This window comes from Micrasema longulum, unplaced genomic scaffold (assembly GCF_059751315.1).
Source record: "Micrasema longulum isolate JH-2025_06_02 unplaced genomic scaffold, ASM5975131v1 h1tg003393l, whole genome shotgun sequence".
NCBI classification, from domain to species: domain Eukaryota; kingdom Metazoa; phylum Arthropoda; class Insecta; order Trichoptera; family Brachycentridae; genus Micrasema; species Micrasema longulum.
The window spans coordinates 24955-52164 of NW_028280459.1; the positions used below are offsets into that span (position 1 = coordinate 24955).

The window sequence follows — 27210 nt, forward strand, 5'->3', positions numbered from 1 at the left end:
ATCATAATGGTATCTACCTAACATCAAGTTAGAAAATTTATAAAAATAGAACATTTGGATTTGCAAAAAAATAAACAAAATTTTGACATTACATCACATTACATAAGAATTTCTGGAAGCGTCGCGCATCGTTGTATACAATTATTATATTGAATTGTTCAATAATTCATAGTGAAATTTATCACCCAGTGAGACAATATTGAAAACATCCTCACCACACTAAAGGTAGGTCCATACCTCCATACTGTGCTTCTTTCCTTTATTCAAATACTCCTACTTTGTACGAAATTGAATGATATTCGTTTTTACTTTATACAGTCCGCGTGTGGCGAAACATTTGAATTGGACGTGGATAACATTTTTGGTACAAGTTCATTTTACCTACGCAATTTAAAATTCAAAAGACCGGTGGATGAACGCATTCGATCTAGAAATGGAATTTGAAATGTTGATTCTAAATTTTACGTTGCTGTAAGATTTTACCAAGGAAGTCAGAGAAGAAATTGGGTCAAAAGCGTGATTGATCTAGAAATGGTATTTTTAATGTTGATTAGAAATTCCACGACGTTACGACTCACCGTTCAAAAGATCTATTTTATAATAAAATAAATAAATAATACCGAGGAAGTCTGAGAAAAAAATGACGCAAAAAGCACGGTAGCTGTAATAATGGCATTGTACATGTTTATTCTAAATTTTACGTCTCTACGACTATTTTTTTTTTAAGTTTGATTCTGTATCACGAAAGGCCGATAAAAAATGAACGTAGTTACGCAGAAAGCTGCCAGTTCCTAATTTCTAAAAAAATAGATATTTTTATTATCGGGTGCAGTAAGGTCAATTCTATGTTTTGCTAAAAACCACCAGGCTGTATTCATACAAAAACTGTAATAATCACTTTCTGAAAATCGTATTGATCACAAAAATGGCATGACTCAATTAGCAAAAAACACTCACAGCACTAGAAAAATCTTATGGTATAGATGCTGATGGAAAGATTAATGCCTCCGGAAATTTAGTTATCCCAAATAAATTAAAGTGTAAAAATATACAAGTACTTCAATTTTATAAACTCATTGATTTAAAAATACCCGTAAAAAAATATGTTTTAATACAGAATGTTAAATTCAATGTTTTAAATGAGATATCTGGCTGTTTTCTGCAAAATACATATTTTAGGTTGTGCGGTCTGTCAGACCCAAAAAAAACCCAAAATTTCTTTAATTTCTAATTAAGTTATTTAAAAATATATTTTAACAAATTAATTGTGATACTTTACATTTAAATACCCTAATCTAAATATAAAACCATATGTTCAATACATAATGACACAACATGCATCTGAGTTTAAGGCTGGCCGTTTTCTGCAAAATTCACAGCTTAGATTGTGTGGTCAGCCAGACTTAAATCATTAAAACTGGTCAAACATTTAATTCAAATCTTTTTTCCTTAATAAAAAACAATTGAAACAATTGATGAATACATATTTTTTTATTTGTCAAAGTAAAAAAACATTCCTACTATGGTGTAGATTGGATTATTCACTCTTTTCACAAATGTTCTATTATCTCAGTTTCACTTTTATATGGCTGGCTGCTTTCTGCATAACTGCTTTCCATTTTATGCCAAAATAGCACCGTTAACCTATAAAATGACGTAGTAGAAAATATTTAATAGAATTTAATTAAAATAATAATTATTATTATTTATTTTAGATTGACAGTTTACATTACTTTATGTGTTTATTATATTTCGAAAGTACTAGATTTTTATTTTATTTTTCCGTAGAAACTTATAATACTATTAATTATATATACAATATTTTGAGTTTGTCCAAATTTTTTTAGACAAGAACTGGATTCAACTCCCTGGAGAGCTATTTATATTAACATATTCCAACATAGATGAATAACATTTAAGAGAAGGTAATATAGAAGTCTAGGCATCTACAGAGCTTATGATCTGTCAATGGCTGGTTTAAGTGGCCACTTTACACACATTGACAGTTCATAAGCCCTGTAGATGCCTAGACATCTATATTACCTTCTCTTAAATGTTCTTCATCTCTGTTGTAATATGTTAATATAAACAGCTCCCCAGGGAGTTGAATCTAGTTCTTGTCTACAAAAATTTGGACAAACTCAAAATATTGTTGATGAATTACCTGGTCCATGAAGAAGTACAGAAATTGAAAAAATAATATTTCAGGCGTTGCCTAGGATGTAGGTGAAATAATTCAATTAGATGAATCTCACCCGCATAAATAAAGGTTTCAGCTCTTTAACTTCACAAACATCAACATATGAAAGAATTGAAGGAATAGAATACAGATGTTCAAATATAGGCAGAATGGTGAATGTTACACAGTGTGTGCAAAGTGGCCACTTAAACCAGCCATTGACAGGTCATAAGCCCTGTAGATGCCTAGACTTCTATATTACCTTTTCTTAAATGATCTTCATCTCTGTTGTAATATGTTAATTATATATACTATTAACATGACCATTATGTACAAAATTCAAATCAAAATTACAAAATAAAAGTACCCGATTAGTAAAAATTAAGCATTCGTCGAAAGATGCAAGATAAAAAAAACAGTTTTTTAATATTAATTTAATCGCAAGCGGAACAGGATATTTGAGGAGCTTCGTATCAAAATGGGACAATTACCATTTTCATAATTTTTCAACAGAGATGATTTTCTGTTTTGGATATACATGAAACCAATATCAAATATATTTTTATACTTTTATAAAAAAAGTAGACATTCATTTTGTGCCCTTCAAATGTCTAAGGGATGTATTATTTAAATTTAAAAAAAAAGCATTAGAAGCTGTCTTTGTCCGTTTTTAAAGCTCATAGAACTGCAAGTGTCTGTTTTAAAAAAGGATGCCTACTATGGTCAATATTAATAAAATAATGATAAAGGGGGGGGGGGGTTATATTCAGTCTATAGACATACATTTTTACTACATAGTAACACTCTCCTAAACTCTAAAAATGACAAAGACGCTCCTAATTCGGTGGTTGATTTTGAACTGTCAAAAAAAAAACGGCCGCCATGACACTTAAGCGTCCATAATGTATGGAATGTCCACTTTTGATACAAAGACGGTGAGTAATGTCCGTTTTTGATATTAGGTACATATTTCATGCCCAAATTTCTACTTCAAATGCCCATTTTATACGTACCTTTAGTTTTTTGTCGAGAAAATCGTTTTTTCTATCATACCTTTTTGTTTTTTATTTTTACTATTATATCAAATTGCATTGTAGTATTAGCAAATACGCATTTCATGGATACATATTTTTATTTCTTATTTTTTCGTGATAATATATGCTCGCTTGTTTATTAATTTAACTTAAAAATGACTTTCTTGCTTACCGTAACACTTTATTTATTGTTTGCTTTACATAATTTATTTCATAAGCTTATATCTTTGCATTTTTTGTTTATATCCTTACTGTTTTTTCTTGCACACCTTTGTTATTATTGTTTTTTTTTTTTACTTTGTAAAACTTTTTATTATTTCATTTTTAACTAATTTCACATGTTTTTTCTGTATATTCTGTGCTTATTATTTAGTATGTTAGCGTGTATTTCATTTTTATTTTTTGTAAATGCCTTTTGGGCGTTAATGAAAAAAAAAAATAATAAATAAATAACCGATCAAAAATCTATTTAGAAAAAATGGCAATTGTCCGAAGTTGATACTAGGGTCCTCATTTATTAGGAACTGTAAAAAATGTTAAAAATCTCAATTAAATATCAGCGCGGTGATAATTTTGTTTGACCTTTCTATTGTTGAAAGCAATATTCACAATGTCAATGTCAACATACAAGCGCATGAATACAATTTTATTATTATCAAACACAGTAAATGCATAATAGTGCCGGTAATACGATTTATCAACCTGTGTATTTATATATTTAGTGACTCGATTAAAGTAATACTTGAATTAAAACCGTTTCTAGTTGTATAGACATACTGACGAAGAAAATATAAAATAAGACTCATAAAATTTCCTGTGAAAAACGTGTTTTCTCGTTCATAAGTTATTTTAAAAAATCACCATACTTTTTAAAACCGTTTTTAAAACACACATAAATGCAAACTGCATGGAAAAGACCGGTGTTGACCTTGGCTTCCATTCGAAACTTGAGATATTTTCAATACCGAGATTCTTGAGATGCTAGTATCGAAATTTCAAGACCGCAGTACGATTCTAAACGTTCTCTAGGGGGTAGAGAACGCATTGCTAGCACGTAATTTACGTACTGATAAAAAAAAATAACGATGACACTATCATATTATCTTCAATAGCTCTTCTATATAGTCTCGGAAAGAAGTTATAAATTAAATAAGATAAATTTATTTTAACAGAGTGGGAAAACATTACTGAGAAGGGAATATGGACGTCTAGGCATTTACAGGGCTTATGACCTATCATTGGCTAGTTTAAGAGGCCACTTTACACACTGTGTAACATCAGGCGTTGCCTAGTAGGGTATTTGGTTCAACCGGATAAATCTTACCTACATAATAAAGGTTTCAGCTCCTTTACTTCACAAAAGTCAACAGATGGAAGATTTGAGGAAATGTGTATGTTTAAACATGGGCAGAATGGTGCATGGTACACAGCGTGTAAAGTGACCTCTTACACCAGCCAATGACATGTCATAAGCCCAGTAAATGCCTAGACGTCCATATTCCCTTCTCAATAATGGTTTGCCTCTCTGTTGAAATAAATTGAAATATGAATAACTCCCTAGGGAGGAAATCCACCCAGTCTGTAAGCATTTGAACATACTCAAACATTGTTAAAAAATATTTATTTATTTATTTTTAATTTAAAACTTCTGCAAGGGTGGTATTCTGAATCTTCTCTATCCCTTAGAGAGTGAATAATTTGGGGATTTTAATTTTTTGCATGCGTTTACACTTTCGTTCACATCTGGCCATATTGATAACTAAACGTCAAATAAATATAAATATGTGAAATCAAACATGATGATTTTAATTTAAAACATTATTGCGACCTTAAACATTACATAAAACACTTATTTAGGTTGAATTGACCAAACCGTATTCGTTTTTACGTTTTTTTAACAGTTTTTTTTATGTCATTTGACTTTTAATCATTAGTGTAGTCATTAAATGAAGCAAATTGTCGTCGCATTAAAAAAATAAAAATCTCCAAATTAATAACTTTTTAGGGCTAGAGAAGGTTTATAATAGCACCCCAGGGTTCGATTCTAATAGAAAGTTAAAATTTATCAAATTTTTATCTACAAAGTAAAATGAAGTTTTCAGTATATGTTTAGATTATTTTTCTTAACATGTAAAATTACCGGTTACAGACAAATATTTTTAGAAATTTTATACAAATATACATGTTTTCGCACATATATATCGATGTTAGTTTATACGGTCTCAATATTTTTATTTTATTTTATTTTATTTTATTTATTTTCTTTTATTTAGGAAACGTACAGTTACAAAGTTTTATATTTTACATAGTTAGACTTAAATCTAATGGACCAGCGAAGTTTCCATGTAATAAAGTAATTATTTGTAAGGTTATTAATTAAAGTACAAAAAAGAGAAGGAAAAAAAAACATAAAAAGAAGGTGTTTAAAAATTAAAATTAAAGTAAAAAAATGAAGAAAATTTGTAAAAGTAATTAAAAGTTAAGAATTAAAATAAAGAATGAAAAACTCGATATGTAACGATGACGACAGCGTTTGTAATCGCTGCCCTGTAGATGGAAATATAATATTTGCTTTCCGAAACTACACAGTAGTGCTTCAAAATGAATTCAGGTGGTCTTTAAACAAAGTGTATTATTGAGTATATTTAGACTGTTATTGTTAATACGGTTTATTTATTACTTTCGAGTTTCTTCCTGTCATTTATATGCAAGGTGTCATCGAGGTAAAACAAAATACGGCAAGGGTGTCGAGGGTACTCGAGTCAAATATGGCCAGGCTCATGGGACGTGTCCGTACAATGTAATCTTATAATATTCAAATGTAAAATACATCAATATGCGAGTCATATAAAAATCCTAATGTTTTTGACATTGATAATATCTGTGCCTAAGGCAGACGGATGCAAATCCAGAATTTGATAAAATGTCAGTTCGATTTTCGTATCCACTTTATAATCATACCCATTGATTTTGAAGGAATGTAAGTCTTATAATTAAGATACTGAATATACAAATAAATGTTATAAATTATTAGAAATAACTAAAAAAAAGTAGATTCTTTAGGCTTGTGTTCAACACTTGACGTTTGGATTTGCATCCGTCTGCCTCTGAGGTACAGATATATTCTTTTAACATATTTATTTATAAACGGCATTTCTGCCATTTACATATATGTGGTTTAAAGAGTGCTTAAAAATAAAAATATAAAAAGATCGAGTTTGATATATCAATATACTTGTACCATACATATTATAAATAACTTAAAATACATACATATTTTAAAGTAATTATAAAATCATAAAATACACTAATCAATCAAATTATAACTATTCTAACCCAATCTCCTGAAGTTGATTTGCTCTTTTTGATAAAAATATGTTGGTCACTTTGTTTTTTATTTAGGTAGAGATAAATTAAATATATCAAAATATATTTTAATAGTCCTTAATGAATAAAGAGTGGCTTTTAAAATACGCAAAACGTAAAATGGAATATTTGAACAAATTGTCAAAAATGCATAAGTAATTCGCACGTGGGGAATAACAGTGGCACAACTCAAAAAACGCCCTTTTTTAGGGGAGCAGTTACACATACACCGCGCTATTAGTAAACTAACATTCATGTGCAAAATAGAAGGTACAACTATACTTTAAGTTCTCTCACTTGTCCTATCTAGATTTAAATGTTTAGAATATAAGACTCTAGGGCCCCGATTTCAATGGGAAGTCAACAGAGTTATCTTCGTATGTTTATAAAGAAAAGCCGATATTTGTGTACGAAAATGAGTAGACACATTTTTCAGGACCAGGCCGTGAAACTTCAGAGAAACATTCCTCATGGTAAGCTTTAAAAAATCCTAATAAAGATTATCCAAAAAGTCATTGAAAAAAATATAAATAAATAGTAATCTCAAAATGTAGTAAAATTTTTTTTTGTAAAAAAATTGACATTTTTGAGTTACGTATGCGTCCTGAATGTATTATTATATCCGCACAATCAACGGCATAGTGAGAAAGTTCAGCCCTACGGGAAATTGGATACAATAAATGTGTTCTTACGGGCGGTAAAAATTAGGGCATTAAATTGTACGGCGAAGTTTCTTGAAAATGAATGACAAAAATAATAAAAGTGATCTTTATAAAAACTACTTTGAATGACGTCACTAATTCTTCCGAATCAATTGATGATAGATTTCCGGTTAACGGGAAGCCAATTCACCAATCAGCAGAACTCACCGAAGAGAACTTGTGATATCACATGCGAGGAAATTTCGAAATTACAAAACTTGAAAAAACAGCGCTGATAATACGATACATAAAAAGATACATTAAAAAAAATTGGGTTAGTTTGATAAGTATACAAATAAAAAAACACTTATTTCCTCATTTACTTTAATGCATATTATTTAAATGAGTTATTTTAGTTAAATTTCCTAAGACTTGACACATTTTCACACGCAATCCGAAATACACAAATCTAGTTTCACGATTGGATAATTGCAAATATAAATAACGGCACATTTAGTTTAAACATCCAAAAACAGAGTTGAATTATGTAAATCCAGACTACTTTGAATTATTAAAGTGACTTCATCAACAGGAAGTTTCCTTAACTATACTAGTTTTTCTTTGTTTTAAATTCAACAATGTCCGCCAGAAACGAGTATTAAAACGTTTTTAGACCAAAACGTGCAAATTGGTTTAATGTTGGTATAAATTAAGCTAATATATGTAAGATGTCTCAAAAGAGACATCAATTATTAGAGAAAGGGATATACTCGTAAACAAATATGATTTAACATATTACAACAGAGATGAAAAACATTTTAGAGAAGCTGATATAAAAGTCAAGGCATCTCTGTTGTAATATGTCAATATTAACAGATGCCCAGGCAGTGGAATCCAGTCCTTGTATACAAAAATTTTGACAAACTCAAAATATTGTTGATAAATCCACCTGGTCCATGAAGAAGTATAGACATTGAAAAATTAAGATTTTCAGGCGTTGCCTAGTATGTAGGTGAAATAATTCAATTAGATGAATTTGACCCGCATAAACAAAGGTTTCAGCTCTTTAACTTCACAATCATTAAAATATGAAAGAATTCAAGGAATAAAGATGTTCAAATATGGGCGGAATAGTGAATATTACTATGTGTAAAGTGGCCAGGTAAAGTGACGGGTCATGAGCCTTGTAGATGCCTAGACTTCTATATTACCTTCTCTAAAATTATTTTTTTCTTTGTTCTTATATGTTAATATTAACAGCTCCCCTCGGAGTTGAATCCAGTCCTTGTCTACAAAAATTTGGACAAACTCAAAATAATGTTAATCTAAGATTTAAATGATCATTATACATACTGTGTAAAACTCATCACACTCGTATGTTTGAATATCCACATCTCTGTAAATTTTAAAAACAATGTATAACTGTACATACTGAAATAGTTAGGTGATGTGGTCCCGTGATAGTTCAAACGAGGTTCGCTCTTTGCTCTACTACAACTTGATTTCCATTTTCTATCTCGCTATTTGACAATAGCTAGTTGGAGATTCGTTTTAGTATTTAAAAAAATGTTTCAAAAGTATAAACAATAGATATTGATTTATGATTTGTGAATAACCTTAATTTTAAAATGTAATAAATTTATATTTTGTTTGTATAATTTTATACTTATTTAATTTTATAATATTTTACAGTCTCTGGACTGGTAGTTGAAGCGTAAGACTGATCATCTTACCTTCATGTAACAAAAAATAAATGATCGATATGCACTGCGATTAGTGTACCAATGCAGTGCCCTATGCACCATTAGGTGCGATAATGATGATGTAACCAGTTTTCTTTTTAAAACATCAAAACCATAATCAATATGTCAGTATTTTGTATTTGTCAAAATGTTCGAATGTTACACAGTATGTAAAGTGGCCACTTAAACCAGCCAATGACAGGTCATAAGCCCTGTAAATGCCTAGAATTTCATATTCCCTTCTCTAATATGATCCGATTATTGTAATGGTATCTATGCAGGTCTACCAATGAACAAAATGACTCGCCTACAATCCGTATTGAATGCGGCAGCGAGACTTATTTTTGGAATCTCTAAGTTCAGTCATATCACTCCACTACTTCGGGAACTACACTGGCTACGTTTTCCACAGAGGGTCGAATACAAACTTTGTTGGCTTATGTATAAGTCACTGCACAACTTTGCTCTGGAATATCTAAGGGAATTATGCATTCCAGATGAACTAGCTGACAGGCGTCTCACGCTTAGATCAGCTACGTCTACGGCGAGAAGAAAAGTTATTATACCTCTACGCAAACAGCGCACTAAATTTAGTGAATGTACATTTGCGGTCGCAGGCCCTATGGCATGGAATGCTCTCCCAGCAGAGGTGCGAGGCTGTGAAAGTGAAGTGATGTTTCGGAAAAAACTTAAAACCCACTTGTACTCTAAATCATTTGAATACATCCGTAGCATGTGACAACAAAATAAATTGTTTTAATTAAATTACAATTAAATTAAATTTATTTAACAAAAGAATCACTATGTAAAGCGCCTTTGAGGTATTATATTACGAAAATGGCGCTATATAAGTTATCCATAATAATAATAATAATGATCTCCATCCCTGTTGTAATTTGTTAATCTTAATGACTCCCTAGGAGGTGAAATCTAGTCTTTTGTCTACAAAAATTTAGACCAACTCAAAGTCTTGTAATAAAACCAACTGGTCCAAGAAGAAGTTCAAAAATTGGAAAATTGTTTTCAGGGGTTGCCTTGTATGTGAAATAATTCGATCAGATTAATCTTTTTACAACAATAAAGGTTTCAGCTCTTTAACTTCACTAAAATGAAAAGGTGGAAAAATTTAAGAAATATGGATGTTCAAACATAGGCGAGTTGCTGAATGTAACACGGTGTGTACAATGGCCACCTTATTCAGCCAACGACAGGTCATAAGCCCTGTAAATGCCTAGACTTCCATATTCTCTTTTCTATAATATTCTACATCCCTGTTGTAATTTGTTAATCATAATCTTTATGTTTTTTCTTTAACATACATATATACAATATTTTGCTTGTTCACTTTTATTGTACATTAATAATTAAAAGTAATGTCTGAATATCCGAAGATAATAGTTGATATTTTACATTTTTCAATGTAAAAAATAATATTTAAATACGCGTATATTTTTTTGATATCAAGACTCTTAATGACAACAGATGGCAACAAAATGACAATGCAATTTTTTTTTAATAAATTACTTTTGTGAATGTCATGTCAAAATATTTTTACTAATTTCGTTCACACGCAATAGTAAATACTTAACGATTCTAAAATACAAAATACTACTAGGCACAAGTTTACTTTTTATTCATTTATTTTTATTGTATCTGTTGTTATTCGAAATGCACTTAATTTATTGTAGGTAAACAAATAATTAGACTTTTTTCCCGCTTGAATCTGACAGTTTGTTATTTTTAATAGGGATTTGGCCACTTGCCATACTCGGACACTGGGAATCCTTAGCTTAGAATATTTTCGGACAATAATAGAAAAACGACATAACTCTCAGAAGTAAAATGTAATGGCAATCTTTAAGTTTACTGCTCTAATGCAGTGTTTTTCAACCTATTTAAATACGCAACCCCTTAACGAGTAAAAACAATCTTGCAACCCCCTAGGACTTTAACTTCAATATATTACTGTGATGACATATTAATTTTCTTTCTATTTCTTATTTTTTTATTATTTTATTTTATTATTATAATTATTTATTTACTGTATTTGTTTATTTTTCCATACATATGTATACGTAGAATTTTAATCACAAAAATATACTCTAAAAAATACATTTTAAAATTAAGCTATAACATAATTTGGAAAAAATGTCCACAAAGACTTCAGTATCTGAGCGTGGGCCATTCCTTTTTTTAATGATTTATAAGTTAATAGCATATAAATATGGTATGAAAAGACCATGAAAAGAAAAACAAGATTAACATATGCTGATATTATAAAAACAGGATTTATTTGCAGTATGCATTTAAATTTTTATTATTTTTTTTTAAAAAGGTGGCTATCTGTTCCTTCCATGCTAATCTAAGACCTCAAACCTACTTTAAACTCTATCCGTGATTGAATGTTTTGTAGTTCCTTGGTCAGAAGATTGAAGAATCTTGGACCAACATGTAAGGAGTGCCTCTGTGCGAACTTAGTTCTGCATCCTGGAACTGACGCACACTATCGGATCTATTGCTAATCCGATTTAAATTATTGCTAAATAATTTTATACTATTAATTATAAACTAAGAAATTAAGGCAAGGGCCCGTATTACAATGGGAAGATTACATTTATCTTAAATTTTATCTAAAAAGTAAAATGAAGTTTTAGGTATGAAAAATAGAATATCTATAAAAAAAAAATTAACATGTTCAATGAGAAATTTCAGTATTTTCTTTGTATTTATTTTTTATTTTTTAAATAGACTAAGTTATTTTTTTTAATATTTAGATATCGTATTATCAACGCTTTGATTTTTTTTTCAATTTTGTTTTTCTGAAATAACTCCGCGTGTGACATCAGAGGTTCTTTTCTGTCAGTTCTTTCGATTAGTACGTTAAAGATAAGCAAACCGGATATCCTCTAAAGCTCTCATATCATTTGCTGGTGCATATGAACCAGTGACGTCGTTTAAAGTAGCGCGTTTTTGTTAAAATAATTTTTATTATTTTTTCGTACATTTTCAAGAAATTTTGCTTTACAATTTAATGTTATAATTTTAACCGCGTGAAAGAAAATATTTTTTGTATTCTATTTCTCGTAGGGCTGAAGTTCCTCATTATAGGCTTTTAAATAAGTTTATCACAATAAAATTTAAAATAAGTAAATTATTTTATTCAATTTTATTACATTTTATTTAATTTATTAAATTTTATTTAATTTTTTAAATTTTATTAAATTTATTAAATACATTAAAATTAAAATAAAAAATTTAAATAAGTTTATTGGAATATAAAAAAAGGTAAAAGTGACAATAATATTTTTTACATTAAAAAATTCTGGATAAAAGAAGAATAAAAACTGGTGAGACAAATTGAAAAATCATGCTAAATGAAATTATTCAGTGTTATAGCAGATAAGCCGACACTATCTTTCAGATAATGTAAGAATGAAATCGATTACAAAGATCAAAAACACTTAGATGTTTGCATATTTTTTTTCCTTTGTGGGCTTCTACCAAGACATAGCGGTATCGGTCGAAAACAAGATATGTAGTTACATATTATCACAATGAGATAGCAAATATCGTACACAAAAAACAAAAAAGACAATGCATATGAATATGCAAATAAAAATCTGATCTGTCTTTGCTTTTCAAAATTTGGAGTAATTTGATCGACAGCTCTTATCTTCTAGAGCGAATTAGAATAAACTGTCTCGTTATATTGAAACTATTGGTTTTAATTTACTTAATTATTTTAAAATCCATTGGCCAAAAAAAAGTATGTTCAAAAACTCATTTATTTATCGCAGCTGCTTCAAATTTAACTAACTCTGTCCCTATTTTATTTATTTATTTATTTATTATTTTATTTTATTAGGGAAATCAACAGTTCTACATACATATTTTTAGTAAACAAACAGATATAGTGTATAAACTCAGAACTAATAACAGATTTCCACATAGTATACAAAGTTAGTAAAGAAAATATATATTACATATCAAATAAATACATACAATTTATACATCTAAAAATGTTATTTTAGATATTTTTAATTCAAAATTTTGCGGCTTCCAAAAGAAACTTATTAAAACACTCTAAAACAAATAACATTTATCATTGCGCAATTAATTTATATACCTTTTAATATGTTTATGTTATTATCGTAAGTGAATTTTTAATTGGTCAACTATATATTATACAAATCCCTCTGCCCCATTCCTCCACTTTATTTCATCATCCCCAACCTTATTACAGTCCTCTTTAATTATTTTTTTTACACAATAATTTATATTTTATCTTTATTGACATATTACAACAGAGACGAAGAACATTTTTTTAAAGGAATAACCCGCTAAGCTTCTATTTTGAAGCTTGTCAGCAGGTGGGATAGAGGGGATATGGAAAGAAGGTAGTGAAAAATAAACCATAACACCCAGACCAATAGTGTATTTTCATAAACTGGGGATATGATTTTAAATGTATTCTATTTAAAGAATATTTTTACGATTGCGAGCATTTTACTATAAAAATCTGAAACGAATGTTTTCATTTATAATTTCCTATTTAAAGTTTGATAGAAATAAAACGGCCCGAAACTGGCCAAAAGGGTTGATGACGTCACGTGTGACTTATAGATCCTACGTTCACTCAAATCCTATACTGAGATACTCTGACACGGGCGGCTTGTGGCTTTTTATTTGTTTTTTATAGTTAAATTTCGTCTTTTCCTTTGCTTTTTTTTGTTTTCATTTATAAACATCTATAGCATTATGACTGACAGTGGTTTTTTACAAGGAACATCCGATAACTTGCCCAAAATAGATAGATTCATGATGGGTATTTTTTTCTCATCCAATACAAACTTTTTAAGTTCTGAGTATAGAAATGTAAAGGCCGCAAGGTAAGGAAATATATAATGTTTGCTTCCAGAATGTATTCATTTAAATAGTTGTATTATTTGCATGTACTATAAATGTAGTGTTTCGCGTACATTTAATACAAAAGGGAAGTAACGTGACTTTGACACAACATAATCCATAAAATACCATTGCTTGTAAACATCTCTGTTGCTCGAGTGCAGGCTAGTGCCTTTTTTTTTATTAAATGTGATTTACTTATTAATATATCAGCTAGGAAAAATTACGGAGACAATGCCACAGGTTACATTCAAGTAAAACGGACAGGTGATATTTGAATGGTAAAAGGTCGAGTCACCCCAGAACATAAAGTTAGAACCAAAGAGCATTTGGTGACGTTAATTTGCGATGAAGTCTATATAATAGATTCCTGCAAGTGTGAAGACTGTCCAGCATCCCAAGGTCAGTTGCCATTTTGTAAATGCAATAAATTTCACAAATAAATAAGGTAAGTTTTCATACAGCAATTTTTTAGTAATTTTATTTTTTATTTATTTAGAAAACCAACAGTAGTACAGAAATATAAACAATAACGTTTAAGGAATAAACTATTTAAGTATTGTAGTACCTGTCAAGCTTTATAAGTGCTAATTTCAGTACCTACTGTTAGTAAATTTTTATAGTCTACAGTCTACATCATTAAATTTAGTATTTTGTACTGAACAAGATCTACGGAAACAAGTATGGTGGTTTGTTTTTTTAACATCTCGTTTTATAACGTTCAAATGCGTTCAATCATTTTTTCATTAGGTACTAGGAATGGCCAAAAAAGCTTTATTTGGCGTCTTCACCGTAGTGTTTGTGCACATCGGAACTAAACGGTACTTGTATCTTATAACTAAAGACATTTTATGCGCGTTAATTTGTTAAAGCAGTGTAAAACAACCGATTACAACAAAAACAACACGTAGGCTACACAAATTCGTATGAATTTGTTTGAACGGTCAGTCGAATTCGTAACGCGTGACGTCACAAGCTCATACGGCATCCGAATGGTCGTTTTGGCGCCAATTCAAAGTATAAGTTTTTAAGCCGCTCTGAAAAATTAACGCGTGGACATATAAAAATAATAACTGTATAGTTACCATCGTAATTTTTTTGCAAAATAAAAAAAAAACGTGAAAATACCCTTGGATTTTTTTCTTGCAACTGGCGGAAATCGAACCCGCGACGCCAGTTTCACAGACAGCCATCTAACCAATTGCGCCACGGCGCCTGTCAATTTTAAATTTAAGAGACGGTAATATAGAAGTCTAGGCATCGACAGGGCTTATGACCTGTCATTAACTGGTTTAAGTGACCACTTTACACACTGTGTAACATACACCATTCTGCCCATATTTGAACATCTATATTACTTCAATTTTTTCATCTGTTGATGTTTGTGAAGTTAAAGAGCTGAAAACTTTTTTTATACGGGTGAGATTCATCTAATTGAATTATTTTACCTACATACTAGGCAACGCCTAAAAAAAATTATTTTTTCAATTTCTACACTTCTTCATGGACCGGGTAATTTATCAACAATATTTAGAGTTTGTCCAAATTATTGTAGACAAGGACTGGATTCAACTTCCTGGGGAGCTGTTAACATTAACATATTACAACAGAGATGAAGAACATTTAAGAGAAGGTAATATAGGAGTCTAGGCATCTACAGGGCTTATGACCTATCATGGGCTGGTTTAAGTGGCTACTTTACACACTGTGTAACATTCACCATTCTGCCCATTTTTTTAGAATTCAATTATTTTTCCCCTCTCCTCCTGTATTCACAATAAATTAGTGTGAAATCTGTAATTGGTCTTACTTTTTTTAATTGTTCTTTTGTACCTTGTTTTATATAAAGACCATGATTTAATAAATAAATAAATAAATAATCATTATTTATCATTCGTATTTGTTGCAGAACACATAAAGAATTCTTTAATTTTTTTATTATTTCTGATAAGGTTCGATTTTATTTAATCGATGTCAGACCGCACTCTACCGTTAAATTAAAAAGTAAAAAATAAAAAGAATTTTGCTTATCGAAACTGCGAAGTAAATGTTTTTTTCGCAAATATACTGGTACATAATATTATGTTTGCTTCTCTTGAAAATTTACGCGTGTTTTTAAAGAGGGAAGGTACCTTTTAAGCGTTATTTATTTCGTGTTTATAAAACGAAACAATTTGGTGAGAACGGCATAATGAAATGCGAGATTAACTTCTATTTCCATAGTAAAGTCAGAATGTTTGTACAAGTTCCTGAACTTATGCTGGTGCCACGTAGCACTTGGATCCTTCGCAAGTATTTAGCATTAAAAAGTCAACATTGACGAAATTCAGCACATACGTACATAATATGTACAATGGTACATTATGAATACTGAATTTCTTGGAAATTTCGTTTTGAAAATACTTAAAAGTGATCGTTTTAAAGTGATGACGTTTTAATCTACAATGTTTTGGTTATGTCCAGAGAGTGTTTATAACCTAAATTGATTGCAACAGACAGGGAAATGTCTTTCGCGTGACACGTAATAAATATTTATTCCATCTGCTGTATGCAGCACAAACTATGCACAACGCTCTTTCGTCTGTCATTCTTGTTCAAATCATAATTATACTTTTTCATCTATTGGTATTTATAATTGAGCCTTAATTAATTTTAAAATAAATTACAACTCATTCTATCTGACAGCGATACTCTCCCACTTGCGTATTGATTGAAAAATAAACATTTTCATCCGTCATACAAGTTTTTTTTGTCTTGGAGGCGTCTTGTGGACACCATATGCTTCAACTGGAGAGCAGACATGGAATAAAGATGACGGAAATTTAGATTTTCCATCGAGGCCTTTTTTTTACAATAAGCCTTCATATCAGGAATTTTTCTCCGAAGTACAATAAAATTGCATAGAAATTCGTTATTATTTTTGAATTTTTATAAATTGGTATTAATGTTATCTATCGCACAATTGAATTTTTAAAAACAGTTCGTTTATTCATCGTCACTCCATAAACATAAATAATTGGAATGTTGTTTTGTTATTATTAGATAATTTTATCAAAATACGCGAATAACTACGTAAATTGTAATTTAATACGTAATGGTTTTATCAAATTGTTATTAAATAATATTATGTAATAATCTTATTACTTTTTCGTGTTTTAAATATATATTTTATTACACCGGCAAGCACTTGTCTGTGTCCGGGAGGGATACGAATACAGTTCAACATTAACATAATTTCCCTTCCCGCAACCAGTGGCGCATATGGGACATCATTTGTAAACCATCATCTGTACATGAAGGTAAGGAGATCAGTCTAATGCTTCAGGAACAATGAAATGTTGTCCAAGATAAACTATTGATTGAACAACCTTTAAATGATTTCATTTAAACGCAAGTTAAAAAAAACATGTGTAAAGCAGATAAATTAGCTCTTGAAAAGTAATTGTATTCGAGTTGGCTTTAAAAATGTTTTTTTTTTAAGTGTACGTATATTGTTAAGAAATTTAATAATTAGTATATATTTAAATAATGATTTGATAGGTATAAGTTAATTAGGACATTCGTAAATTATTTTTGTACTATTTTCAGACTAAATAAAAAAATAAAGATTCACGCCCACTCTTCCGGGAATCAACAAACCTAGGACCCCAAAAATGGTAGGCAAACGCGCAACCGGACTGATCTTCACTCGATTTCCTTATTCAGAATTTTTACCTAATACCTAGAATACAGGATCTGTGTGTGAAATAGAATCACAATCAAGTGTTTTTGACTCAAGGGTTGCTCTCAGATAAAAATCATGACAAACGAAATCAAGCGGAGGAACGTCCGCCTCGTAGCACAGTGGTATGCGCGTTTGCCTACGATGCTTGAGGTGGCTCCTAGAAAGGTTGACACGTAATTTTTTTTTTTAATGTGGTTTTCCGCTGAAAAATTTAATTGTCCTTGGCCTGATACCTGTACAAGTGAACGACTGATCACCTTTCCTTTTTGCACGAAACAGATGATCGAGATACGCTGCATTTAATTTAAAAAAGCGGTGCTCTATGATTCACCGCTGTGAATAAGGCTTTAATAATGACAAACAGTAATATATAATAACCCAGACATATAAAAATGCGTTTTTTTTTATTTCCTAAAAAAACTATCAAAATTGAATATGTTTATTATGTACTTATCAAGAAAAAAATAAATCATATGTTAGTTTTCTGCTTTGCATTTTTTAAAAGCCAATCGACAGGCTCACGTACGAACGCACTTATGGATTGGCATTTAACCATTTATATAAGTACATTGATTTTTTATTATTTTTTTATTAATATACTTACCATAGAATTAAGAATAGTCCAGAAACCGTATACGCACACAGATGGCGAATAAACTACTCATAAATGAGTAGGTTTACGTTTTGACCCATTAGTTTCTTTGTAGACGTCGCTCAGTACGCAACTCCTGATTTGAATTCAACTATGCCGTGTTGTGTCCTTATAAAGTATAGAAATACTACTAGGATCTTAAAGGAATAGGATGCAATCACATTTCATGTGTAATTAACAAACGAATATTTAAGTACTAAATGCGTTACTTAAAAATTGAATTATTTTTCCATCTGTCAGATTGTCGAAGAAACAAAATGGAAATTTCGTTAGTGTTGCCAGGGTAGTATTTTTTTTACCCTACTTTGCTAATCTAATAAAAGAACTAATGAAAATTAGACCTCGGATTAAACAACGCCGTGGGGGACATTTGAACGACATTATCTTTAAAACATCAAATATTATTAAACATGATATAAAAATATCCCTTTTATGTCAAATAAAATTTGTTTTATATTTTGAGTTCAAAGTTCATTAATTCAATTACTCTTATTAAATTACCCTTTACTTATCTACTCTGTTGTGTCAATCAATGTTTCCGTGTGCACAATAAAATTTTGGAGAAATTAAAAGATTGCTTTTTTTTTTACCTTACATTTGTGTAATGATTTTTTTTCCCATCAAGCACCATTACCCGATGACTTTACGAATGCGCGCGGCGAAAGTGAGGCATAGTGGGGGAATTATTGGACACAGTCCGATGTATTTAAATATGATTCTACGCTCCTTCTGGAGTATTCTTAATTCTATATTACTTACTTTATTAAATATTTTTATACAAAATCAATTCAAAAGTCTTGTTTTGTCTCTAAAAAACCTGTTCTAAGGACTGTGTTGTGTTCATTTTATTATTTTTTTGACATATTTCAAATATTTTTTTTCTTTTCTAATTTTCTTCAGCCATATTTTGATTTCTCTTTTGAAATGTTGTTAATCAGTCTAAGTTTTTTTTATAAAATGTAGTTTAAAAAAATCTATATCCTCGCATACTATTTTTTAAGCACCAACATTGAAGTTATTCATTATGATAAAAAAAATATCGTACAACTTTGTTTTTTTAGCCTTGAAACCGGTCAGTAGAAAAAAAATGGTTAAAAGCGAAGTTTTTTTAAAATTTATTTTAACTTGATTTAACCTAAATAATCATCAAAACTATTTAAAATTGCGAAGGTAAGGTAATGTTTTGTTAAAATGCACAGACCGTTGACTGTATCAATAAATATACTTGTTTTAGTCACGCTCATCTCAAAATAACTTCTCCGCCCATGTTGGGATATCTACAAAACCTCATTATTTTAGTGATAAATATTAATGTGCTAAATAGATTACATAATAATATTATCACTACTGAGACCAATGGAAGAAACGAGCTTAGTTTATCTGGAAGTTATCTTTATAATACTTAATCATAATCTTTTGGTAGAAAATACAATTAATACTAGGTACATGCCCATAAAAATGAGAAATTCATCACTTAATTGTTAACTAATTATCAGTTAAATTTTTTGAAATTTAATTAAATGCCAATATAAAGGATAAATGTCAAAATATGAAGTTTTAAGAGATAACGTTTCTTGGACATTAAAATAAACTTATAAATATAATAAAACCTATTTTATTTAAATAGCCTATACTGTTTTACACTCGTATAATAAAAAATGTTAACATATTGCAACAAAGACAAAGAACATTTAAAAAAAGTAAATATAGAAGTCTAGGCATCTACGGGGCTTATGACCTGTAATTGGCTGTATTATGTTGCTACTTGTCTACAAAAATTTGGACCGACTCATAACATTGTTGATTAATCTAAAAGGGTTTTAAATAATTTTAAATTATTGCTTAATATCCAGATTTTAAATGAAATCCATCCTTTATCTGCTGTTAGCATTTTTTCTTCTTTAATTATCTTGGAAAGTAGAGCCTTTATGTCATTTTGTTTTATTTTTATTTTTACTAATTCTTTACATAACATATTATAGTGGTACAAAAAAACAATAAACGCATTTCAAAAATAAATCAAGCAATTGAGTTTTCATATTATATTACTTAAATATCTACTTTTACAAAAAAAATAAAAAAAATGGCTAAAATAAAAAATAAATATTTAAAAAAAAAATGGCATGAATAAATCTCTTATATGTATGCTTGCTACTACTGAAGATATATATTTCTAGAAAAGTTTTTATCGGTTGACTTTTCTGAAAGATGGAATGGTTAAGGAAATGTGTATCTCTCAACATGGGCAGAATGGTGAATCTTACACAGTGTGTAAAACGGGCATTTTAATCATCCAATGACAGGTGATAAGCCCTAAAATGCCTAGACTTCCATATCCCCAAACATATTTTCCCTCTCAGTTGCAATAAACTTCAGCTTAATAACTCTCCAAGGAAAAAAAATCCAGCCGGGTCTACAAACATTTGGCCATGTTAAAAATATTGTAGAAAATACGTTATTCGCATTTATTAGTCCTTTTTAAAATAATTAAATTTGTTTTTATCTTCTTTTGTCTGCCGCGTGGTGTAATGGTCAGCGCCGACCCATGGTTCGACTCCCGAAATGGTTGACATGATTTTTTTTTTTTAAAGTTGTTTTTACAATATAATATTTCATAAGCCCTGGACTGACACTTGAAGCGTACAACTGATCATCTTACCTTCATGCAACAAAAAACAATTACGATACGCTGCAATTAGTGAACCAATGAAAAAATAAAGATTTGTTTTTTTAAATATCTTGTTCGTATCCGCTACTAGGATTAATACCATTACGCCATTTCACTGTAGGGATAGGCAGAGAGAATATAATATTGCAATCGTCTATCTTTACATTTCTAGCTTCTTTTACATTTCAATATACTGTCATTCTCATTGATTATGTCTGCTTCTTAAATCGGCTACTTATTTTTCAAACATTTTAAGTTTGCCCAAATGTATGTAGACATAACTGCATTTCATTCCTTAGAGAGTTGTTAAGATTAAAATTTATTGTAACAGAAAGGAAAAAGATATTTGTGAAGGGAATGCGGAAGTCTAGGCATTTACAGGACTTATGACCTGTTGTTGGCTAGTTTAAGTGGCCACATTACACTCACAGGCAGAATGAAGAATCAACAATATTTTGAGCATGTCCAAATTTTTGTAGACAAGGGCTGGATTCAACTCCCGGGGGAGCTGTTTATATGAACAAATTACAACAGAGATGAAGAACATTTTGGAGAATGTAGTTGCCTAGTATGAAGGTGATTTAATTCAATTAAATGAATCTCACCCGCATAAATAAAGGTTTCAGCTCTTAAACTTCACAAACATCAACAATTGAAAGGATTGAAAGAATATAAATCTTCAAATATGGCCAAAATGGTGAATATTAGTGTGTAACGTGGCCACTTAAACTGGTCAAGTACAAGTCATAAGCCCTGTAGATGCCTAGACTTCTATATTACCTTCTCTTTAATGTTCTTCAATTCTGTTGTTTTTTTTTTTTTCAAATAAATATTTGCGTTCTTATGTTAACCAAATATTTTATTTTGAGGGCCACTTTTAACAAGTTGTAAATAACTCACTATTAGACAATGGAATCAAGTTGGGGTAGAGTGGGATTCGAACCACAGACCTTTGGTCCGTGAGTCTGAGACACTAGCCACAGGACTACAATCCGATATAATATAGTATGTTAAGAATGAAAAATGTTACACCAGCCAAAGACACGCCATACGCTCTGTAAATGCCTAAACCTCCATATCCCCTGCTTTTAAGTGTTTTCACTCTCTTTTGCAATACATTTCAAGACTATTAAACACATTTTTTCTTCGCATGGCAAAAAATAAATTTTAAAAATAAACAAGATAAAAAAAACAACGTAGAACTTATTTATTCAAGTGCATATTTTTGAATGTCTAAAATTAAATGATAATATTTATTCATTAAGGTTAGGTTATTAATATTATTTTACTCAGATATTTATTAGTAAACACTATTTACTTACAAACGTTTGCTCAGATGGAATATTTGCATTAAACAGATTTTAAAATATCTGAAAAAAAGACAAACACACTTTTCACAACATTTTCAGCACAAAATAACTAAATGGACACTGTTAAAACGCAACAAAATCACATTAAAACACAAATCACATTATTTGTAAACAATGTTGTATTTCAAATGATGTTTACGTATTGAAAGCGCGATGATTTTGACAGGAGGAACATTTTCAAAACAAATGCACGCTTTTTAAATTTGGGTCGATTTTTTTTTCAAAATACGCGCGCTCGTCATTTTAGTGTGAATTGAAAATTATGGTAGGTACCTGCTCCGGCAGCCATATACTGCCGCCATTTCTGTCCCCTCTCCATGTTGTACCTCCGTTCGCTCTGAAGCACGGGCTGATACAGGCTCGTGTCTGCCGCCCTGTCGTCGGAGCCAGCTGCCATTGGCCGCCTATCGGCCGAGATAATTAATAGCAGCGATACGTCACCGCCCAGGAAGCGCGGGAAACAGATTTGGCGCGCTTTCGGCAAACGTCAGATTGACGCGAAATGGCGTCGGGCGCTGAAAAGTTTTCTTCGAGAGCTTTTGGTCACTGAAATAAAAATCAATTATTTAAAAAAAAACATACGCATTAAATACGTAAAAAATTCTTACGTATTAAAATAAATTAATACAACTTCCTTTCATGCAAATTCTATCTTTGGTTTACGATACATTTATAAACCATTACATGCGGTCAACAATAATTAATTATAAGTGTGTATGTGTTTGTACTTGGTGTAGACAGCCCTAATAAGCCCTGAACCCTACTGTGACTCGTAACGAGCTTGGGTCATAGGCCAGGAAGCAGAGCGTTATGCTCTGGCAAAAAGTACCTAGTAAGCACCATGCGAAGGAACTTGTAAAGGTTTTCCTTCGACCTAATAAAGCTTAGCCGAAATCAAGTGAGGGTTATCACTAGAGCCCGCCCAGGGTACTGCAGATTGAACAAACACCTTGCTAGAATGAACCTTTTCGGAACTTTTAGATGTAGGTTCTGCAGTGCAGATGAGAATATTGTTAAGCAAATAACAGCATTTATCGATACTATTCCTGGCCAATTACTTTTCGTTCCCATCCTTCCTTTGACCCATCCTTATGGTACCTACCTAACATCAAGATAAAAGATATTCAAAATTAGAAGATTCGATTTTAGAACAAAAACCAAATAACATTTTTGACTTTACATGAAATCGAATAAAAAGTAGTTGGAATCATCGCGCGTCGTGGAAAACATTGTTATATTTTATAGTTCATTTTGTCATATAATACCAGAAATTGAAAAACATTCGGATCATATTAAAGGTAGGTATCCATTTTATGTTCCTATCCTTTCTCAAATATTTCCCAATCACAAAACTGAATGAAATTAGTTTTTCATTTACTGTCCGCCTTTTCATTAACAGATATACCTAACTAACTAAACTAACTAAGTAACCATCACGCCATTTCCCCAGAGGGGTAGGCAGAGAGGATAGAACGCCACACCACTCTGTCCTGGCACACTTCCTTTGCTTCCTTCACATTCATACATCTTCTCATGCACGCACGTCGATTATTCCGACTTTTCACATGACCACTTTCAAGAATTTGTTGTACTTGATCATGCCATGTCTTTCTCGGCCTTCCTCGACTTCTACAACCAGACACATTCGCATCATAAATCTTTTTAGCCGTTCTTTCATCATTCATTCGCTCCACATGACCGAACCATCGCAAAAGACCTTTCTTAATTTTGTCGATAATGCTTAACTCAGCCTTGCATTCTGCTCTAATTTCGACATTAGATATACCTATACACATTATATGTGAATGCGATACTTTGCATCATAAAAGGAGCCTTATCCTCGGGGGACTACTGGTTAAACCTAAATATATTAAAGAGCCCTAGCTCAATACTTTACGGATCTGGGCTTGGAGGAGGAGATTTAGCAAAATGTAAACTCTCGCCTTCCACACAGTAGTCAGGCTCTTTATGGACCTGGGCTTAGAGGGCGAGAACCATTCACGGGTGCCCGTCACAATAGATCTTCACCGGTCACAGTGACGTAATGCAGTGATGCAAGCTCCTGACGTCACTGCGACCCGTGAAGATCTATTGTGACGGGTCTCCGTGAATAGTTCTCGCCTGGCTACTGTGTGGAAGGCGTGTAATAATTATTATTAGGCGATAAAATGTTATTTATGTTCGAAGCATTAACTTTGTGGCAAGTACAGCCTTATAAGCAAATCATCATAAAAAACTAACCATAAAATATAATATAAAAGCCCGTAGGGCGTATAAATAAATAAATAATATCACATGCCTTAATACATATATTTATAATTTTAGTGCATGTTCGGACATGGTGGTGTTTGCATCCCCTTTAACTCTGCATATAATTTATGTATTCTTTCGTAAATAGTTTGTATATTTATTTTTATTTTATTTTTATTTTTTAAATCTTAAAGTAGGGCACACATATCATACATATTGTTATGTGTGTTCTAATAATAACATTGAAAATATATTTAATTTATAAATTGTTTATCACATATGTCTTGACCATTATTTTAAATTTTGATATGTTTTTTTCTTCATAAATATTTTTTTCCATTTCGTAATACTTTTTAATTGCTTTAAATAAAATGGAATTTTGTGACTTTGCCTTTTTCCTAAATGGAAGTCTAATTTTGTTCTTTTCTCTAGTATTGTGATCGTGTTCATGCTGGTTCCGATCAATTTTTTTCCAAAATTCTGTTTTTTTATTAGAGTTTATAATTTTATGAACAAATATCATTGTATTGTAAAATATTCTTTGTTTATATGTTAATAATTTCATTTCATTTACCATCGACTTTACCCTCGTATATCTGTTTTTTTTCAAAATGATTCTAAAGGCTTTATTTTGTAATACAGTTAGTTTATCTATGTTTTCTTTGTTTGATAAAAATAAAATGCTACTACAGTAGTTAACGTGTGGTTCAATAATTGCTTTGTAAATAGTTTTGCAGGAGTCCTTATCAATAAATCTTCTGATCCTTCCCAAAATTGATATTTTTTTTGCAATCTTATTTATTACCATCTTAGCGTTTTGGTGAAATGTAAGTTTTGAATCCAACATTACACCTAAATATTTAATTTCAGTGGTGGTAAAGCTGAAGGTGTATTTTAGTACTTGCATGTTGGTGTAGTTAGTGTCCTGACGATGAGACGGGTACGTCTCGAAACCGGTAGACGTAAAAAGTCGGTAAGTGGTTAAATAAAAATATTTACTAACATTAATTAAAATGTTTGAGCAGAAAGTTAAATATTTATTTTCCAATTTAACTTTTTAAATCAATTTTGTATGGCCGCCTCCGTGGTGTGGTCAAGATGCTTGACTCACACATGGAAGGTTCCAGGTTTGATTCCCGGTGAGAACACAAAAAATAAAATGTGATATTTCTTAAGCCTGGGTGTTCTGTGATGTAATTCACCACTGTAATTGGGCCTCCTGGCTGTTGTGGTGCAAAAATAAAAAATAAAAAAATAATGTCGATAAATTAGAAAAACTATTTAATATCGATAAAATATGTAAAAGCTGGTGTATTTGTATTCTGTAGTAAATAAATAAATATTTTTTTTACTAACCGTGTTGATAATGGGGCGAATGAATATTTTCCAAAAGCTCTAAAAACCGGCTGTTACATTAAAGTAACTAGACACTGCAGTTCTCAGATTGAGTTTGAGGTCCTAAATAAAATAAATAAATCAATGCGACGTTAATTATTACACTTGTATAAATAATTATCTTATCAATCTAACCTTACTTGCCCACTTGATGCACTCACAAATACGTCATCATCAGAGATAACCGGTAAATAACCATAACTATTTATATTTAAAGTTTTTATTAATATTTAAATTATCTTTTTGGTGAAACTTTTTAATGAACGTGTGTTTATAAATACTTACCAACTTGTCTTCATCTACTGTTTTTGAGACGTGCTTGTTTCTTTGTCACGACCAGCGGCGGCTTTCCCTTATGTCCATTGGGTCAATGACTCCCTAAACTTTGCTACTAATTTTAAAAATATGTACCCAAAATATATTGTAAAGAAAGAATATAATAAAATGAAATAAAGTCTTATAATACATGTTTTTTTTAAATCATTCATTTAAATATGTATGTATCTATTAAACTTCATTTTTTTTAATGTTATCTTGAATATTATTAAGAAAAATCATCGCACGCGCAAGTCATTTCTGTAACTGACCCAAAATTAATGTTTTCTCCCTATATTTTCGCATGAGAAAGAAAGGGATAAAATGTATCGTTCGTACATGAATATCGAAACGTTTCGCCCAAAATTAGTTGGAACGCGGGCATTGTCCCGGTAAGGATAACAATATGAAACAAGGAAGATTTGAATAAGGTTGATAATAATAATTGTAATATAGGCATTGGTCTAGACTGGAAGAGATACGATGATAAATAAATTCCATTGTATTTTACATACCTACACTAAAAAAATACGAATTCGTTATTTGTTATTAAGTGAGTTTTTTATCATAATAGAAACATGGAAATAGACAAACGTAAGTATATTAATGTATTTTTACAAAAAAAATAGTCTATAAATGATTGCGAAATGCGTATGTACCTATTTTAACCCTTTTAGCCGCCACTGGTCACGACACTAATTAAATTAACATGCAACTCCCACTGTACACCACAGTTGTTGTAGAAAAATATAAAACTAATTTACAGGTAGGACGTAAACTATTAGAAGCTAACACCAGCGTGCACAGATTAAAATTAACAATTGTGGGGTGAGACCCAAAGTCCATTAAAAATATCCGCAAGAAATAATTCAGTCTTAAAGTGTGTGTGTTTTTTTTAATAACCCACTAATTTTATATTTTAAGGGCTCGTCAGCAGGCAGAGAAGAAAGGATATGGAAGGAAGTTATG

General features: G+C 30.7%; 1 protein-coding gene and 1 long non-coding RNA gene across 5 annotated transcripts in view; one reads left to right on the forward strand and one right to left on the reverse strand.

Annotated features, from left to right (window-relative positions):
* LOC148270801 (facilitated trehalose transporter Tret1-like) overlaps positions 1 to 22637 on the reverse strand; it is a 45495-nt gene extending 22858 nt beyond the window's left edge. For 2 of the 4 annotated variants that reach the window (XM_088242188.1, XM_088242186.1), the window contains exon 1: positions 22555 to 22637. Coding sequence is in view for 1 of the 4 variants with exons in the window: in XM_088242186.1 (XP_088098312.1) it covers positions 22555 to 22600 (46 nt within the window). In the remaining 3 variants the exon portion in view is untranslated. Of the gene's footprint in view, positions 1 to 22233 lie in introns of all 4 variants that reach the window. The other 2 variants (XM_088242189.1, XM_088242187.1) reach the window with 1 other exon arrangement.
* Positions 5 to 27210, forward strand: LOC148270802 (uncharacterized). Its single transcript, XR_015825275.1, has 3 exons — positions 5 to 225; positions 25402 to 25504; positions 27166 to 27210. It is a non-coding gene; the product is annotated as an uncharacterized LOC148270802 (long non-coding RNA).